This window comes from Dermacentor albipictus, chromosome 5 (genome assembly GCF_038994185.2).
Source record: "Dermacentor albipictus isolate Rhodes 1998 colony chromosome 5, USDA_Dalb.pri_finalv2, whole genome shotgun sequence".
NCBI lineage: Eukaryota > Metazoa > Arthropoda > Arachnida > Ixodida > Ixodidae > Dermacentor > Dermacentor albipictus.
In genome coordinates, this window is record NC_091825.1 from 151,291,321 (window position 1) to 151,311,478 (window position 20,158).

A 20,158-nucleotide genomic window follows, 5' to 3' on the forward strand; every position below is an offset into this window, starting at 1 on the left:
CCTCGACAAAAAAAAAAAATGAAAGACGCAATGGTGATGAAAAAGAAAGAAAAAGAAAGAAGAAATGAAAGCATGCACTTCGTAAGAAGAACCGCAATATAAAGTTCAATTTTAGGCTTTAAAAATAAGCAGGGCCAACGCAGATGCTGTAATTGATGGGAAGCGAAGCTTTCGTGAAGCAGTTAATAAGCTGTAAGGCTATACAACTAAATCCGATGCACGCAGTTGTCTTGTACAGCAAGGAAAGCTTCGTTATAAAGATACAATAGAACACCTGTCCTATGCCACAACTGCATCGTTCAATTTGCAAGAAACAAGAGCAAACGAACAAAGGTTCTGCGAGTGAGTTCACAGAGCTTTCTGTACACTGGAACAGGTCATTGGTCAGAGCGATGACCAATGTCAATCGTGATCGTGAACCAGATACGCTAGCGAAGAGCTGGCCACTAACCAGTTACCCTTATTCATTGGTAGTGTCCATATCCTATCTATAGACGTCTTATAGACTTCTTGTAGGTTGATTTATAAAAAACCGACATGGGTGCTTCCCTTTTCGTGGATGAACCAGCGCAAGAGTAAAATTTCGAGCTACAATTTGTGGCGGCTCTACTCGTAAGCGCATCAGCAGTAACACGATAACGTCAAGCATAGTAATTTGCATATTGCCACACATAGCGCTGTTGGCAAGCAAGCAGACAAGCAAGCTACAATTTCAAGCGGTCGTCATAGCTCGTTGCCGGCATGCGGCGTGCATACACAAAGCGGCGTGTACTTCACGGCCACCCAAGCAAAAGGCGTCGTGGCAAGCCATTCAGAAGCTATTGCTTGCGACGAATGGTTTCCCCTCTCCCCGCCGCCTTTCCTATCTGAATATCGGGGCCCTCAACGCCGGGCAGAAGGACCCGGAAGCGTCGTCACTTGAACGGCGGTGGCCGCACATGGCTGCCAACCGATGCGTGCGCCGGCGGTCAACCCCGCAGTCTCCGCCGCACAGTCTGTATAGGTGAACCTTCAACCTACCGTCGTTGAACCGTCGGTGGCCGTGGTGTCGGCGACGGTGTCACAAGGCTCGCTCACATCGTCGCCAGAAGAACGGGGCATGACACCGGCCTCACGAATTGCATCGAACAGGATGCGGACACAAACACACGCACACACCTACGCACCCACACTCACACGAAGAAGAAAAAAAACGCACGATCTCGTACAAATACGGAACCCGCGAGAAACACAGCACCCGCGGAGCGAGTCGCGTTGCAATAGCGCACCCGCGAAGCAGCAGTGACAGCGCGCAAGACCCGCGGAAAGTGGCGGCGCTCGCTTTACTTCGGGGCTTGTGTGCGTGTGAAACGAGCTGGTGGAAGCGAGCGAAAAGCGAAAGTGGGAAGAAGGCGCGAGGGTGGAAAGATGACGGCGGTTGCTGCCGCGGCGCTAGAGGAGGGGGGGGGGGGGGGCAATTGGCAGCGACAGCCGCGCCGAGACAGGGCAGTGCCGACCTAATCGTCCACATCCGCCGCCGTCTCCGTCGGCCCGAGACAAGCAGAGAGGGGGGGACGAACCGCCTCTCACTTGCTGAGACAGTGCCTCACGAGATGACACATGAATGGCCCAGAGGAGAGCTGCACAGAACGTGAGGGATGTGTCCGCACGGATGGAGCGAGGAGCGGAGCAACGTCTTCCCGCACAGCGGCTCCACCGAAACTGCGCAGTTTTCGGCGACGTTTGGAGCAAACAGATCACAGCTGGAGGATGCACGTTTGTGAGAGTCGAAGGAGGAACGGGGTAGAGGGGGAAGTTTCAAAATGTGCAAATGTTTTCGTCGAAGTTTTCGTTGAAGTCACCCAGTAGAAACGTTGGCGGATGCGCCTGCCTTGTCTACCTTTGCTTATAAGGTACTGCCTCTTGTGCTGTTTGCTATCATACCTCTACCTTGTTGACCTCTACAGTTTTCTTTTGACGAAGCATGATGCGCATGGACCGTTCAGGCCAAAGAGAGATGGGCCAGGAATTTACAAAACAGATTACGACCACTTGTCCTGCTTTTCGTGAAGGTATGATTTATATATATATCTTCGAAAACTGTGCTGCGTGAGGACACATCAATCATGAAAATTTTATGACTTAATGCTGGCCTTTCTGATCGACATTTTTTTCTATCCGGTTTTCGTGGAGTAGCATGGCAGGCGAATTACCTAGACGGTGACGATAATCAACGCATCGGGTGGTGGTAACAACTTTATTGAGATTCTGCTCAGTGGCAGGCCCGAGTCCTAGGATGGCCCCTCACGAGGAGCGTCCCTTTCGGCCCAGACAACGCATGGGTAAACGAACACCGCTCGGTTGAGCAACTGCAAAAAAAATTTTTGCTGAGATACATGCCTGTATGCACTGCGCCCACGTACAGTCGACCACAAAAGTTTACGAATCACGGGATCTGAGAAAAAGCTGCGTATCTGCGCAGCCTCACAACGCAGCCTGGTATTCGCACTTCCAGCCTCCTTTAGAACATATGCGAACAACAATGATGTAAGGCCTTACTGACTAATGTTAGAGCTTGCTCGGAAAGTCAACGTTTTCTGAGATACCGTGTTCTGTAAACCTTTGTGGTTGACTGTACATATGTGCTCAAGCGGACGCATGCACGCTTGCACAGACACTGAAAAATTACGCAGTCTCATTGAGTCCTCGTACGGCGGCCAGAAAGGCCAGATGCGGCTCATGTTGCACGCAGCGCGCAGGGACCTACTTTTGCACGAGCAAAATTAAAGGAGCATAGAAACCCAACTTCGGTAAATTGTGTATATGAGGGAAAATTGTGTATATGATAAGCTTTGCATGTATATGAGGATCGCTTTCACGAAATATGACTGACGGCAGACGGCTAAAAGGTAACTTATTTTAATTTCAAAGGGCAGGAATGAAACGCGGCTGTCTTCTCCGAACTCGTCGAGATACCCATCATGAAAACGTCATTGTTGAGAGCAAAATAGTGTGACGCTGGTGGGGACGCATTTTCAGAGCGGCTGCACGTGCGTTCGCCAACGCACGGCCGGGAGACGCAAGTGCGCCTCTCCCACCTGTAGCTCGGGCGTCGACGAACGTGGGCGCACGTGTGAAATTGAGAAGACAATGCATCAATTTGCTGTCGTCAGCGGTTTCGTGGTTCGCGGTACACCCGTGACGTCGAGTACTCAACATTTACGTCACTCAAAGGTTATTCACTCCTGCTGGCGGGAATATTGAAACGAGGAACTGCGTCGTAGAAATCGGGTGATAATTAGTGGGCACACGACCGTGCACATGCCAGTCCTTATTATGGTCCCCTAAATGCTATGTATTACCCAAGACCTTTGGAGGCACTTTGTAAAGTAAAGAGTGACTGTATAGTTAATTATCAGAAACAATACACGAACACATGATGCGCGTAGTGTTATTAACAGTACTTATTTAATTCGCTGTTGTTTTCTTTTCACTGCTGTTCCAGTCATTATTTTTCTGACACTTGAATCTATGTGCCCGTTTGCATGAGACTTTGACGCCTTCATTAGTATATCTATATATACTACAAAACTATCTGTTGGATGATAATGAATGTTACCTTGACTTGGCACATCAGCATGCCCGTGCACTTAATTTGCACTGGAGAGGTGCATGCGGCGGTGAGTTTGACTCAGCCAAAGCATGCTTGGTTCCTCCCACGGCCCGTCCCGTCCTCCCGAACGACGCAGCATGCGAACGCAATTGGGGTCAATTATAGAAAGAGGTCCACGTTCCGCATGACGCCCAAAAAGAAGGCTTCTCGTCTCCATGGCTATACGTTGATGTGGTCCACGAGCGTTGATTCCCAATTCTCGTCAAACAATGCTCCGTCTCGTGAAATTTCCGTTCATCTATGAATGAGAACCTTGCGAGATGCACCGTGATTAGAGAGAAAAAAAAACAAAAAGAAGGATAAGTGAAAGGCAAAGAGAATAACCAGGACTGAGCCCGGTTGACTACCCTGCATTGTGGGAAGGCGAAAAAAGACCGAGAGGTAAGGAGAAAGTCGAGAGTTGGTGGGTGGCCGACATAACGCGGCTCTCAAGGATGTGTCCCTGACGGTCGCTCAGTCCGGTTGACTTCAAGAACCGCAGCAGCGCTCTTCTGGCCTTCGGCAGCTGTGATACGCGAGGTCGTGTAAGCAAGATCTCGTTCACCAAGAAAGGTTTTCCGTCTCATTTACAGCGGTGTGGAAGGCTTTCATCTTCAAAGCAGCGGCAGTAACATAGAAAGCGGTCCGCGATCTTTTTTTTTATATATAGCTATTGTCACTATCGCTGATTCCCTTTAAGAATCAATTTTAGCGCAGGAATATGGAAACCGAGAAATGTCACAGTATACTCTCTTGTTTTCGTCCTGAAACTTATTGTTCTTCCAAAGCAATAAATGATATTAACATACTATAGAAGAGAGATAACGTATCAACAAGCACTTGGCCTCACACAATTCCTTGCGCTTTCTACGATTACTCTGCGATATATTTCGTGATGCAAGCTGCACCAAGAGGCTCATTCACCGTCTATTTTACACACCGCGCAGCCAGTACTCTCTCCGCCCAACCGAAACATTTCGAAGTTGGGCGAATGTCAGCGCAGTGAACAAGTGGAAACAATGACCAAGTGAGCTATGGAAACAGCCTGACAACTGCGTCTGGGAGGAGCGTAACGCCCGCCAGCCTCGAAGGGTACAGTTGATAGGAAGGGCACGGAAAATACAGATAATCAAGAAAGAGGAAGACACAGTGAACAACGGACTGTCCGAAGCAGTCGCTGGTTTTGTTGTGAATGATGACAGCAAGTTTCGGTGTCCTCTGAATCGGAACGCATGCAGCATAGGATACGACCTTGTGCAAGGAAGAAAAACCGATGAGTTTAGACGATGGTAACATGACGAAGCAACGATCGAGTCATTGAAGACGGTGGTGGTGGCTTAACTTTAAACGGTTTCCTCAAAGAATTCTTGATTCGAAACGTGCTGGACAAATACGGCCGTTCGTGTGGCATCCAGATGGCTGCGTGACCGTCTCAGTCATTTAAAGAAAGAAAGAAAGAAAGAAAGAAAGAAAGAAAGAAAGAAAGAAAGAAAGAAAGAAAGAAAGAAAGAAAGAAAGAAAGAAAGAAAGAAAGAAAGAAAGAAAGAACATTGCAGCTCCCGCTCTTCGTTTTACCCTCCAGTTTCACTGATATTCTTACCGTTATGCATTTTTCAGCGAAGCAGCGCTGGAACGCCGAAGCATCGCAAACGGCATTGAGAAATTTCGTCAATATTTGCGCCGACTTCTATGGCTAAATATGCAACATTCAGAGACGCGAATAGGTCTGTGCACACTAGCACTGAGTTTGTCGCTCTTTTGTGGTTCATCGTTTTTTCCCTACATGGCCCCGAACGTCTTCAAGAAACCACCCGCCTCACATTTGCGCTGGAATTTGCATTGCTAGGTATAGAGGTGCACGTTTTGGATAAGCTAGAAAACGCCGAGAACACTTTGTTAGCCTGCCGACGCACTGAAGCATTTCTCAAATTTTAGGCAATTTTTGTTGCCGTTTTTGTTTGATATGTGCCGTGAATTCCTTCACCAGGTAAAAGGAGAAAGAAAAAATGAAGGGGGAATAAAGACGGGCTCGAGCTTTGAAATTAATGGTTGCGAATTAGCACCAAGTGTGTCCATATCCTCCTTGGTTCTTGTGCGCCACGTGCCACGTTCCGCCCATCTAGCTGGTCACACTAAAGCTTCCATTAATGTGAAACACATAGTTGTGTGTGCTGTCCTAAAATGTGCAAGAGCACAAGCCCGGTTCTTTGCCTTCGAGGACGATCTGTTCTATAGCGCTCGTAGGCAGAAGCATCCACTTCTACGTAGTTTCGGAAAGTGTACAAGGCGTAAATTAGAGCACCAGATTTCCGGGTTCCCAGAGGTATGTGAAAGCGCCACCCAACTGTGGACAAGTTACAGGGGGAGTCTAACCTGACTGCCTTTAATTCTGAACGAGTACCGGCTCACCTTCCGCATCTCGCACAATTAAAAAAAAAAAGACACTGAAACTGTAGGGAAAAGAAAGAAAGAAAAAAAAAGCTTCCGGGAAACACTGATGCGTCCCGTTCTTCTTTTTTTTTTAATAAGGCACAATAATCGACAAACATTCCAAGTGCTCGAGCGACGCAGTTGTACGGTTATAATCGCGCCTTTTTTTTTAGGCAAAACACAGAGGCACGAAACGATACGGAGCACGCAAACACGTTCGCTCTTTATTGCTAAGGAAATATAAAAATAAATAGCGTGTGTGCGCGCAAAAGCTCTCCTCACAAATGTACTCGTTGTCGTGTAACTGAGCGCCCCTGTTAATTTGGCAGGGCTGAAGAAAGGTTATTTCCTATAGTTTTCTTGAACGATGCCGCTAGGATGCGCGTTCGTCCTCTGAGAAAAATAAGCAGTTCTGAAATGTGAAAAGTTCATCGCGCTTCGGACTCGGAAGTCATTAGACCAGGCTTCAGAGCGTATATAGCCCAAATTCGTTTTACCCTTGTCCTCAATGTAGTTAATGCTTACGCGCGGTGTTTGTAAATTGTTGGCTAAGATCCCGCCCCGACATCTTGTCGGAATCGGACATGGTAGCCACGACGTAGACAAACAAATATGCTAACATTATTAATACACTGGTTCGGCCAGCATAACGTTATACACGGAAGACAGAAATAAAACGAGGACACCGCTGGGCACCTCTTTCTGTCATCCCCATGTAACGTTGCGCTAAGTAGAAGAAGCCGACATGCACCAACTAGCCCAGAAAGAAATATCGTGTTAATGAGGCAATTGATACAGTCGGCGACATCCTATGCTTCTGTTTATATATTTGATGCATGGGCCAAGGGTGGCAAGACTGACATATTCGTAAAGCCACAAGAGAGTCCACTACAGAAAGCAGCAGAAAAAAAAAGAAAAAAAGAAGAGTTTCAGACCATACATTACAGTTTGACTACTTGTCCTCTCTGCAAGGAAACTACGCTGGTACAGTTTTCAAGAACAACAAATTACATCAAGTTGTGAAAACTAAAGTGTTCGTCAACACCTAGCATAACATCACGTAATAATTAGATCGGAACGAAAATTCCGATCCCTCCTATCGGAATTAGACACGATCGGGGTGAAAGCCTGAGCTTAAGAACGGCCGCGTTCAGCGAAGAGAGACTTGAAAAAAAAAAAAAACCGCGTGCGGCTGGTATGCCGCAGTTTTGCCAACTGCTGGCCGAAACGGTCTTCTCGGAATACTTGGCATCTATTATAATCGACTTTTTTTCAGCCTCGTTCTGACGCCCTAAAAAGGGCTTATATTTTTATAATGATAGCGACTACAATGATGAAAAGTAACAGATGTGGCAGTCAGAAGCACTCATGAATGGAATAATTTTGAAAGTTGGTATGCGAAAATACCGGTAGCAATTTGCATAGCGCGATAAGGAGCACTCCAGACTGAAATCAAAAACGTGATAAAAAAGTCAAATAGGAAAAGGGGGTTCGTGGCGCGCTGCTTTGAATAGCAACGAAATTTCGCTCGTCGCCCATTTGATGCGAGGCGAAGTGCGGGCGTCTGCTGCGCCTGCGTCGCCTCTGGCGTCGCATCGCAAACACTTCCGCTCTTATTGAGAAGCCACTACACGCGAACCCTTTCTGCCGCCGTCGCCGCCCGCTCGGTGGGCGCCACAAAACAAACTAAAGGTTGCAGTCGTCGTCCGAAATGAAGGGAGAGAGCAAGAATAATAATAACGTAAACAGAAAAAAAAAAACGTACAAACCATGAAACCGTAGAAGTCTCGCACGCCCAGTGGCGGAGAGGAGACGGAAGCCGCTCGTGAAACGTCTTCTCGACTTTCCTCCCTCCCACTGATCTCATCTCATGCGGCGGTCTTCAAGTCGTTCTGGCACTAGAAAACCATGCAGCGCTGTAGAAGTTCGAGCTGCAGCATCTTCCGACAATAACACCGAGCTGATATACCGGCGCACTGTGTGTTCCTTCGTGGCATAAATATTCGCGGTCACGTCGTCTGCACCAGCCACAGTTTTGCAGACGACATTGCGCTGCGCGCAGTTAACGTCGCATAGATGCTATGCTCACGTTTTGGACGGCACCGGGCCCGCCATCTGACGACTATTAAGTTGTTCCTTCCTGAGCAGTACAGTGACCGCCTCAGCGCGGCTCATGACTCTGCAACGCTGCATGCATTTCAGTGAGATAGCAGTCCTGCTTGTTGCTCGTTTTCTTCTCGTCGCCCGAAGTAAATTAGCTGAAGAACGAGCGACGAAAAAAAAGAAAAAAGAAAGGGTGTTGGTGCAGCACGCTTGCTTTCTGCGCGGTATACAGACGGCTTTTGAAAATAAGCAGTTGGTGAAACTCAGCACATCGAGTCGGGACGGTTTTCGCCGTAATAAAAAAATAAATAGAAAGTAAAGGAAGATAGCGGGACAAGCGTCAACAGGAAGGAAGGGTTCACACGAGAAGGGGAGGAGGGCATGTATATACGTGTTTATGTCTAGAGAAGGACGCAGCGTTCGCAGCGCAGCCGCCGTGCGAAGCGCCCCAGCGTGTCACTTTTTTGAGTCAGCAGTATCGACGACACAGACTTTCGAGATCGGAGATCGACAAGGAACCACTGTCATGCAACAGGCGGTTACTGTTGTGCTACAATTACCTCACTTCTGTACAGAGCGTCCAAGCTCTGAGCTGCAGAGCAAAGAAAGCGTCACCTACCTCTTAGAACCGCGACAGTACCTGCGAGAATCGTGATGCCATCCTGAATACATGTGCGGCGCCCGCCGCGATGTATCAGTAGACGTGGCGTTCTGTTCGTGAGCGCGAAAGGTCGCGGATTGGATTCCCGGCCACGGCAGCCGCTTCCGATGTGTCCCTGAAAACACAATGTGCAGTTCCCAGACACTAAACCCCATGGTTAATTAACACTGTGCGGCTTCCATGTTTGTATCGGCCTTCCTGCTCACAATCATCGTCTCTAAAAGCGAGCAGCAACGCATAAAAAGAAAAAAAGAAATACATTCACGGCGAGGCTGTTGAAAGGAGGGGCGTGCGAATATTCGAAACTTTCGGATAACGAATTGAGTAGTGTCCTATCCGATTCGGTCTTCGAATCCAATAGACGCTATTCGTAAATGCGAATATTTTTCGAATACTTTTCGAGTATTTCCAAGCGTCAACAGCGCCCAAATAAACATAAAATTGAAGCAAAAACATGGAAAACTTTCACCGCCGCGGGCATGTATATAGCATAGACATAAAGGGAGAGCTTGCGTAGTGGAGCACGCTACGTCACTTATTTACAGGGTGTGCAGCAATCATCCGCACCCTCTGAAGAAACTATTTGATTGGTCCTAATGCTCAATTTGTGCTTTTAATAAACAAAGCTTCACGACGCACTATGTAATGAAAGAAACTGTGCTAACTTTAAGAATACTGGAATGTGGACATCGTGTTATATCAACTGTGATAAAGGCTATTCATTATTCAAAAGACTATTCGAAAAGTGTTCGGAATTCAATTCGCTTCTTGCACTATTCGATTCGTATACCATTTGGTCTCAAAAATCCCTATTCGCACACCCCTAGTTGAGAGGAGTCCCATAACTGTTTTCGTGCGGCGTTGAAGGCCAGCCTGCGGAGGCGTACTTGGTATCGAATGATAATCAAAGAACAGCCAGAGCCCCGAATTTCCGCTTTAATACGTAATTATCAATGATTATGATATAAATGTTGCCTTGCGTATACCTCCTTCCAATAAACAGCAACTTCATTGCATTCTTCTTTTTCTTTTTGCCAGTAATCCGTAATTTTTGTTTCCCACGTCTCACCTAGCTGAGCTCCACAGTGGAGCTCAGTTAGGTGTTTGTACGGCTACGGTGGTGAAAGCCAATACCGCTGTGCTGCAACGCCGTCTGCGTGGAAGCGGTCACAAAGATTAGCCAGCAAACGGACCCATAGCACTTGCGAAGTGCGTGGAAACTCGCTTATACAGCTTCGCTGTCCGTGATGTATCAGTTGCCGAGACTGGTATACATCTGCAAACGATACTTTTGTTTTTGCAGGTGGCCAAGTTTGAAGGTGGTCATTCGTATATCATGTTATCGCGCTCGCGCAGAAAGCACACTTACTATATATGCCACAAACTTTCGTGAGCGTTGTCGCTAATTGGATAGCTAGACAAGGGTGTCTAAGCAGGCAGCATGCGCGACGCAAATATAGTGTTGAACAATTTCGAACCTCCGTCAGTAACTACGATTAATGTGGAATGTACGGCGACGCATGTATACCAGCTGTCCCGTTAACATAGGCCATGCTTAAGACACACACACTCCGGCCGCTAAAACACACTATAGACACACACGCTAGACACACTCTCCGGCCGCTAAGAGCACCGTGCATGTCCTCGTCGTACTGGAGCCGCCTATCGCTGCTCTTTACATAATTTAAAGTCATTTCTTGGTACGTGTGAGGCTCACGCAGAAGAAGCCGACACACAAGCTTCATCGTTGCGCCTTTTTTGTGAAATTTCAATTGGATTCACGACTTAGGTCGTGCTCTGGAAGGCGGATGACACTTCCGAATGACCTTTTTGTACCGTGTTGATAACCATGGGAACGCTGAACTTGCCTTCATCGTTGTGCATCCTTCTTCTATGTCATCATCAGCCATCATCCAGCATTTAAGTGCACCCTCCCCTTGTCCCGGGCAGCAGGCTAGAGCACGCTAGCTCAGGCCGACCTTTCCGCCTTCTTTCAAATAAATTCTCTCTATAAAAAGTACCGGATAATTCTCAAGGAGGTTACTAACAACGTACAGTTGGTTTCGCACGCACAGTAAGTCTCGCTTTCTTTTTTTTCGTGGCCTATGTTCGTTAGGACATCCTGCATATTCAGTCCAGGCTCTAGCAGTGAGACTGCATTCGACGACCGCCGATCGTGGTTACCGCTATTGTTGCCATCAAAGCTTTTTTTTTTTTGCCTTCTGCACACAACTTCGCCAAATAAATAGCTCGTTTGTTCTCTCATCCTGCTACTGTTTGAGCACGTCACTACCACATGACAATATCGCTCTCTTCGTGTCACAGAGCAGCGCTCAAGCATTCTAGACAAGTGTGGACAGTTGGGCGCCATAAATTACATCTGTATTGTCATGAATGGGTGATGTAGCCATATTTTGAAAAAGTAAAGAACCACGAACAGTTATTAGCCCTATACGACCAATGATCCAACATATAACTTGGAATGGAACTAAAGAAACGAAGCATGATCTCATATGATATGTTTTATCGGACAAGAAGGTTACAGCGCTTCCTTTAGAGATGAAACAGTAGTGTCAAAAAGTATCAGGTGCAGCAAACAGGTCAAGTTAACAGAGGTAAGGCATAACTAAACAGCAATCGAAGGTAAATATATAAGTTTACTTAAGGATGACGTTTCGCGCGACCGGCTACTGTCTAAGGAACGCCAGTGAAAGAACGCCTACGCGGTCCATGGATGGCTGCAGTCACTCCTGGAGTGGCTTGGAAACTTGCGACGCAGGCAGTGCTTGCCATGCACCTACAGGCCTGTTCCTCCGAGCGTGTGTTCGCAGCTCGTGAAAAGCGCTCGTGCAAGCTGGCTTTCCCGCAATAATGAGTCCCGTGCGGGGAAGCACGCTTTCACGCTGAGAACATTTACGTATGCGTGCTACAAGAACATGGTTGTCACGGGTGTCATATTGAAGGCAAAAGATAAATAAATATTTGACTATCATCCGATTTTTTATGAACCTGCGCCCACTCAATCTTGAGGCGGACGTTTAACCCATTGCAGCGGCCCGGATACGTAGCTGCGAGCAGCCAAGCGATAACTCGTAACTTGCTTTACGAGCTATCCATTAAAAACTTTTAGATAAAAAAGCTTTAAAATTAAAATTAACGCATTATAAACTTCATATCGAACAATTATGTGTTATATCATGAGTTTCTGTACATGATCAAAAATGATCGTACGGGATTATTGGATGGTAACTTAATCGTAGTGCAAAAAAGCGCGCGCGCGCACACACACACACACACACACACACACACACACACACACACAAAGAGAGAGAGAAATGAAGAAAGAAACAATCACAGGGCAGGGAACGAAGACAAGCCAAGTGACACTTTTCTTCGTTTCTTTCCTTGTGTTTATGAGGTGCTGTACATCAAAAGCATCTCTTGTATTGGTATTACTATTGGATGTCAAGCCACTTAACGTGTATGTGCGCGACGTTCCCCTGGCTATCTTCCCTTTGGCCTCCATGTCGCCGTTGCACCTTTGTGCAGTGCAGCAAACCAGAACCTATTACTGAGTGACCCTTCCTGCCTGCTTCTTTCTCTGTCTCTCTCACAATTCTTCAACACCCTGTCGGCTTACTTCGACTAGCTACTTTGAGAGTGCCTCGTTGATTCCTTTACATCAGGTTCGCTACGTTGCAAGTGGCCTCGACCTTATGAAGCACCAACCTAAGCGTGAATACCAGGAAGCGAATTTTTCACGAATGTTGACCTCGTGAGAGGTAACAGAGGGTCGCATATTCGCAGCGCCACAGCTCATTTTCGCAGATTAGTTCGACTGAAGAATCCGACCACTTTCTAGATAACAGAAGTCCTACGCACATCGGGCTGTAACGCTATTCTTTTTTTTTTCTCTCTTTATCCTTTTTCAGAGCGTAGGCTTTCGGTCTTCCCGAGTGACATCACGGCTCAAATCACACAGGCATTCCGATCTCGCAATATACTGTGTTGCTCTGCTGCATCGACTTTGAGATTCAAGCGATGGCTTTGCACTTAGTCGCTTCTATTATATGTTTCAAGAGCATGTCCCCATACACCGAACACGTTTCCCGCAATGAAAGATGCCCTTGTCATCGGGATCTACTACATGAATAGGGCTCGAGGTAAAACTTCTTCGCAACGTTGTGAAGAGCTGCGCGTCTTCAGACCGCACATGAACTATAATTCAGACAGCGAATCTTTGGCTTCTTGAAGTACACACGAGTATATATGAACAAGATAAATATTTTCTTTCTTTTTTAATAAGCGGAGGAAGCTACATATCAGCGTCCAATAGTCAACTACCACCAGAATCACAGAAAGCTGTCCCGTCAGCTAGCTCCTTGGGCTCAATAGCATCGACACTGCCTGTCCTCAGTGATTCACTTTCTAGCGGACAAGGAACTGCGTCCTCAGGAGGCGGTCTCGGAACTTCCGGTTCCTGACGCACACCAGTGTTCTCCTTCGCTTGCACCAACACGACACTACTAGCCACGCTCGATGTCCTTTTTTCTGGCCTCTTAGTCCGCTGCTCGTTCAGTGGACTCACTTTGGCCACGTCATCTCTGACCAATGGACTCATTGGTCTCCTTCCAGGCGAAGACTGTCTTCGAGACGTCCTCCCCAGCCGAGCTGGAGACGGTGAGCGCACAGGCCTTTCTGATCGATGGTGTCGGCGAGGCACGGGCGAATAACGCTCTCGCGAACGGCGACGCACATTTCTATCCTCAGGGCTGTGGCGACGGTGGCTTGGAATTCTGTGTCTTTCAGGGCGAACGCCAATGCGGTCACGCACCGTTATTCTGCGAACTTGTGAGTGCTGCCTTGGAGAGCGCGGCCTTGGCGGAGGTGAAGCTGACAAGGAGCGTGAACGAGACCTGCGCCATTTTGCTGACAGGCTGCAGGACTCTTTGAACTCTCGTGGACTGCGAGCTCTCCATTTATCGACTACCAAGTCGCGCCCAGGAGAGCACTCTCTGAGAGGCTTTTCTACGGTGGAGCTGTTTTCAGGCGCTCGTTTGTTGCCTGGCGGTTCACTAGGAGACCTCCGGCGCTTTATTCCCAAACGTTCCCTAGGCCGGACTTCTAGCGACGGTCTGCCCGACCCTGCAGCCATCTCTCGGTATGGTGATGACTTGCCAATTGCAAGCCTAATTGGCGCCACGGCATTTTTTGATGGTCCATCAATATCAGGAACATTAGACTGCTTTGCAGGCGATTCCGTTCGCTGGTCTTCGGGTTTAGTTTGCCTTACTTCACGAACTATTTTACCTTCGAGGGGAGGAGTCTCGGATTTGTCGAGAGCCCACTGCACCGACTGCTCCTCAGGTGGTGTGTGTGGTCCTTTAACAATTCTCTTTTCTTTGGGTGGTGGAGTACAATACATCCCTCTGCTCGATGTATTTGTCTGGTATTCAGGTGGTGCTTGGGAACTCTTAGGAACAGTTTTCTCTCTGAGTGGGGGCGAAACGTAATATGTATTAATTGATTCCTCGGGCCAGCCTTGATGCGGCGTACGGGGTCTTTCAGAAACTCTACTACCAGGGTGGGGTGGGGTCCTCGGGTGCCTGACTCGCGGTTCCCACGCCCAGCGTTCGGGTGGAATTTCTGATCTCAAAGCACCTCCCCTCTCTTTGTGGGGTGCACTGCCACGCTTCTCAGAAAATGCATTTCTTCCAGAAGCCCTTCTCCTCTTCAGCGGTGAGAAGCCATTCTTTGTGTACACTTCCAGCGACCTTGGTTGCTTGACGGGGGACCCAATTACATTCTTGATGCTATTTTTGACAAGCCTTCTTGCATTTATCTGTGCTGCAGACTTTGTTGGAGTGACCACTACTCTGGAGGCACTTCCTTTCTTCTGTGGTGTGAGCGCCAATGCAGGCACCTGGCTGAACTCAGTTCTGTTCTCGGGTTTTACGCTGTTGTACTGATAAAGCCGCTGTAAGTCCTCCGACATGTCAGCCTTTGCTTTTGTTGGCATAGCAGGCTGTAGATGACAACTATGATCTTGGAGGGGAGAGTCACGAGAGATTTGTGTGGAAGGAGTTCTAGGTGACTCCCCTGACTCGCTTCGCTCCTGATAATGATGCTGTGCATCTCTTGTGCTTGTAGTGTCATGTGGTGAGTTTTGTAAAGCTTGGTTTCTCCTGCAGGGGTTTTGAAGAGGAGATTCATGAGTGCTCCGTGCTGCCATTAGACTGGGTGAATTGCGCTGCTGCTGTGCACCTCCACTTGCTGTGGATTGTGACGAGTTCTGCGACCCACGGTTCCTTTTGAACACAAGGTTGTCTAACCTGCATAAGCAAACATGTGACATAAGTAACAATCACAATGAGTTAAGTCAAATTTATTGACAGACAAAACAAGAATGTTCAGCACAAAACACCAATGGCATAAGTTCTTTTACAAGTCATTGACAAAAGGTGTAAAAGGAGAATGTGCTTTGGTACTCTACTTTGCTTTTTCATGAGCAATGCACTTACCATTGCATAGCGATCTGGAAACTTCCAGAATTTCAGATCATACAAATTTTGCTTTTCAATTTTATATTAAAGCTTGGAATCACCAATAAAATAGCAGACAAGGTCTATTTCTTTAGCATTGTCAATACCACTTTTTAAAGCATAGACCAGCCAGAATACCTTGAGTGTCTGGGATACAGAATAAATGATCTTTGACCATGATACACTCCAACATACTGACAGAACCCAGAACATAATAGCACAGCTATACAAAAAAAATTTAACAGCCGTGTACTGAAAGATAAAGGTGCACAAAACTGAGTGACTCTCTTTGGTGAAATTATGCACGGAATGCATCATCATAAACGTTGCTCTGGAGCCCTCTGCTGTGGCATCCGTCATTGCCAACGTGCTGCAGTGGTACATAAAATTTCAAAAATCAACCACATGACCATGCATATGCATCACTATAACTCCTAGTGATGGTACAGCATGCGTTTCTGCATCTAACTAATTTTGAATTTTTATATTACCACCTTGTAACCTTCAAAATAAGCTTCCTGCTCACCACCACCTTAACTTTTCATTGAATGGCACTATAGCAAGCACAACTATATTTTCGTGAATCATAAAATGGCTACCATTGCTAACGATTAGTGCTTCCGGAACATGACTATATATAGATTGAAGATTCTACAGATTAAAAATTTCTTCACAAAAAATAAAAATTTCCCCATTGTGCTTATTCTGAAGGTTAGTTGGCTTTGCAATGAATATTTAACCAATTTAAAGAAAACATTTTAAAATGTCAGTTCTCACTTACTTGAACAATATGACCCATGCAATGAACATTCTGTCAATAATACTCTGATCAGCACAAAAGAAATGCTTTCTGCGCTGCATAATAGCAAAAAAAAAAGAAAAAAAGAAAGTGCACCAAAAAAAATTAGCACTCTTATTGAAAAAAAGATATATTCAAAGGGGCTCTCTTAAAGTGGGATTTCTGACAAAGAGTGACACTAAGAAGTCAGTTAGCTCAGGCGACACAGGAAAGAGGCCTGAACAAGTCTTTCATAAGGCAATACACTGTAGTTCTTCAGTAATAATAAAGTATAAATTCTTTATTGAGCGATAGATTTGTTGCCAAACAAGAAGCACTAAATAAATGTTTGTGACAGCAAGTCATTACAATGGTGAACTTTATAACTCTGCCTCAATAAAGCAGTCACGAAATCTTGCTAGGACATTTACCTACCTTCGCTTCAAGTTTACGATCTCTTTCTCCTTTGAGTCCACAAGGTGCTTGGCCGTCTTGTACAGGATGGAAATGTTGTGCCTCAGCATCTCATTCTCTCTTTTCAATGTAAGAATGGTCTTTTGTGCATCAGTTGATGCAAAAGAGGTGCTGGGCTTGACACCTTTATCAACCTGAAATCAAAAGGCAGGAAGCAAACAGCTCTAAAAACACTAAGCAAAAAACAAACAAATAAGGGCAGCAACAGTCATGAGCATTTACTGTAATTATTGTAGTTATAGGTGAGAATTGCTGCTATAGCACCATGACAATGTTGAGAAGAGGTGTACATTGCAAATATAGATGTTTATGTGATGGCTATGGTGTTGGGCTGCTGAGCGCGAGGTCGCGGGATCGAATCCCAGCCACGGCGGCCGCATTTCGATAGGGGCAAAATGCAAAAACACCTGTGTACTTAGATTTAGGTGCATGTTAAAAAACCCCAGGTAGTCGAAATTTCCAGAGTCCTCCACTATGTCGTGTCTTATAACCAGGAAGTGGTTTTGGCATGTAAAACCCCATAATTTAATTTGAATTTTGTGATGTGTCTGTAATAGGTGTGACTTGATGCAGACTTGCATTATGAAGAATAAAAGGGGAAAGGTTTGAATGTATATTGCCAGAAAAGTGCACAGAGTACATATTTAGATTTGGTTCAAGTTAGCTATGCGGTTAAAGAGTGCTAAATTGAACACATCTCAGCCAGTGCATGTTTTAGTACAGCAATGCAAAACTCATGACTAAACAAAGCACAAGTACTAAAAACTGCCCACGAATCTGTGATAAATGACATCACTTTGGAAAGCATGGTCACAGCAAAGTCCTACAGTGTGAATAAAGAAAGTTTAGACATATTGATGTTTTTTTTTTTTTTTTCTTCCTGCAGCTTCTCTGATGGTCACTGGTGTGGCAGTTGAACGCCACATCACAGTTCCAGAGTTGAATTCTTCATAAATATAGCAGAGCGACAAGTTGGGCTAGTTCGTGGAAGTTCATCTTGTAATACGGGGATCACTGTGCTATATTGTCCGTTCTGTTGTCCGTGTGTTTATAGAGCAGTAACCCCCGTATTCATAAACATGGCAGTTTTAATTAAACGTCTGAGTGTCGACATGCTTTTGACATTTTGCAACGGATGTACACCAGTGAGCACAAGAATAAGAATGGGTGCTTTAAAAAAGTTATTCACAGCATATAAACAGAGCCGTGAATCAGAGAGGACTGTACTATTCTCATAGCAAACCTCATGCTAAACATGTCAATTACAAGCACATCTATGCTACAAGGAAATGTGTACAGTTTTCTTTTAGAACCACCCATGACTCATCAGTGTAAGGTCTTTGAAAGAAGCTCTTAAGTCAATCTATGAGTGACAAGACTTGTTGCCAGGCCTGCGTAACCACACATGATACTCCATGCACGTTAGCTCTGCAGAATGAGCAGCACTACCCCTTTCAACCTCTGAAGCTTTGGAGCAATGAAAGTTCAACAGGGTATCAGTATGTTGCCTGCAAGACAAATATTGAAGCACAAGGAAGACAACAGAGATGACAGTACAGACACAGGCAGCTCATGCTTCAAGATTAGTCATGGAATACCAACTAGCCCACTTTCAAGGCTTGGTCTTTACAACTGCATCTGTCACGTAAGCAGTGGCTTTAAAAACTTTCAACAAAGGATGTACATTCGTAAGTGTAGCCCTTGTGTGACTGATTTTATGTACCACAGCAACATAAGGTGCACAAGATGTTTAGCTTTCATGATGCGCAGAGCATTTGCAATCAAAAATGGCATAATGAAGCAGTAATAAACTCGCCAAAATTAAGAAAAGAAACGGCATATTCGTTTATATGCCCAGCACAAGCAAAACGAAAGTACACATTACATCCCACAAGGAGGCTCAGTAATGTGGGAAGTAATGTACACAGTCATTTGGCAAGCTACTTATGCATCTTGCATTGGGTGCGACAAATTCTGGATTTTGTCGTGTATATTGGTCTTTTCTTTTTTCTGCATGTGTTGCTTAGGTATGCTAAGTATTGTATAATTCATTTCACCTGATTTTTGACATTTGTTTTCTTGGAACTTGTCTCTCTTTTCATTATATTCACCATATTCCGAATGGCCTGGGCGATTTCCTGGATGTAAAATATCGATTGTCTCACGTCACGCTTATTTGGAAAGGTTTCACTGCTCTGCTTTGCTAAAAAAGTTCAAACCTTTATTAAGTGAGCTAAGTTTTCACTTTCTCTTTGGGCCTCTTTCAAGTTGTGTGGCGTGCAACTGAACTGAAATTCATTTGCCATTGACTGCAATATGTCAAGTAGAACCATGAAAGCAGATCAATGATTGCCAGTTGCAATATTGAACGCTAAGCAAGTTTCCGAATTACAGCACAAATGGAAAATCTAGGTCTACAAAGTTGACCTATTCGGCTACCATGGGCCGCATCAAACAGAAACAGTAAGAAATTTCAAAATACAACAAAATAAAACAACGTCACGTTTACGACGTTGTGACTGAAAACGTGACATGCGTTATGCATCCAATTTTCTTTTTTTCGTGTTTGTACTGATCAGACGTGCATGGGGCGCTTACCAAGCTTCCCGCTGCACGAGGTCTCGCGATAGTCTTCGGAAGGTGGTCCTTTCCAACTGGGTTAGCTTGTCTTGGTAGCACAGAAGTGTCCAAGTGCAACTCGGCAGGGATTGGCGAATGAAAAGCTTTGGAGTCATTATTACTCGCGGAAGACGACTGAGCGAGGTCTAAAGTGTCAGTGGTACTATCGCGTTCCACTGCGTCTCCAGCACTAGGTCTTCCGCGGACTTGTGACCGATTGACTTTCTTTACAGGTGAGACTTCTCGTGGTAGCACAGAAGAGTCCAAAAGGTCCAATTCGGCAGCAGACGCCGAGTGCGAGTCCTTGGCGTCAAGTGTGCTGTCAGAATGGTATTCGCCAAGGCCAAAGTAAATGTCTGCATCACCATCATCTTCCATTGAGTCAACAGCACCTGGATTTTATTCCGATGCGATGGACGCCAGGCAAACAACACGCGAAACGTACACGGCACAGCTGCAGTCCGTGGATCACTAAGGTGATCAAATGCGCACAGTGATGTTTACACCAGCACACAGCGCGAGCAAACACCAACAAAAAGAAAAGAAAAATGTGAAATAAGCATTGCAGTAACGCGACTCTCGATACTTTCTACCAATCAGTTATTCTCACAGCGAAACCCATCACAGGGATCGACCGGAGGATTACTAAGAACATAAAGTAAAGCAAAAAAACTGTTCGCGTGCACTAATTGCGCTAATCAAGTTCAAACCCACGAGCTCATAACCATTTCCAAGAGAGTACTACATACAGCTTGCAAAGCAGACAATTCGCGCCATAACATGGATGGAGAGTGCGGCGAGAGGAGTTCACAGCAAGATAATTAATAACTCAGGTATTTTTATAACGCTAGCTAAGCATAAACAAATAAGTAATGAATAATTTTCAAGAGAAAAATATTTGCAAATCTAACTGAACTGCA

At 45.8% G+C, this 20,158-nt stretch overlaps 2 protein-coding genes across 5 annotated transcripts in view; both read right to left on the reverse strand.

Moving 5' to 3' along the window:
- Positions 1-8,840, reverse strand: part of Dys (Dystrophin) — a 488,311-nt gene extending 479,471 nt beyond the window's left edge. The window contains exon 1 of one of the 4 annotated variants that reach the window (XM_070539180.1): positions 8,805-8,840. In XM_070539180.1, coding sequence (XP_070395281.1) covers positions 8,805-8,825 — 21 coding nt within the window. In that variant the 5' untranslated portion in view covers positions 8,826-8,840. Of the gene's footprint in view, positions 1-1,020; positions 1,268-7,826; positions 8,310-8,804 lie in introns of those variants that run through there. The other 3 variants (XM_065448320.2, XM_065448318.2, XM_065448317.2) reach the window with 3 other exon arrangements.
- A 4,251-nt stretch (positions 8,841-13,091) lies between these two features.
- On the reverse strand, positions 13,092-20,041 carry LOC135915290 (serine/arginine repetitive matrix protein 1-like). Its single transcript, XM_065448324.2, has 3 exons — positions 19,218-20,041; positions 16,581-16,753; positions 13,092-15,157 (listed from the first exon to the last, which is right to left on the reverse strand). The coding sequence occupies exons 1-3, from the start codon at positions 19,614-19,616 to the stop codon at positions 13,162-13,164; spliced, it is 2,568 nt and encodes an 855-aa protein (XP_065304396.2). The 5' UTR covers positions 19,617-20,041; the 3' UTR covers positions 13,092-13,161.
- Positions 20,042-20,158: the final 117 nt, after the last annotated feature.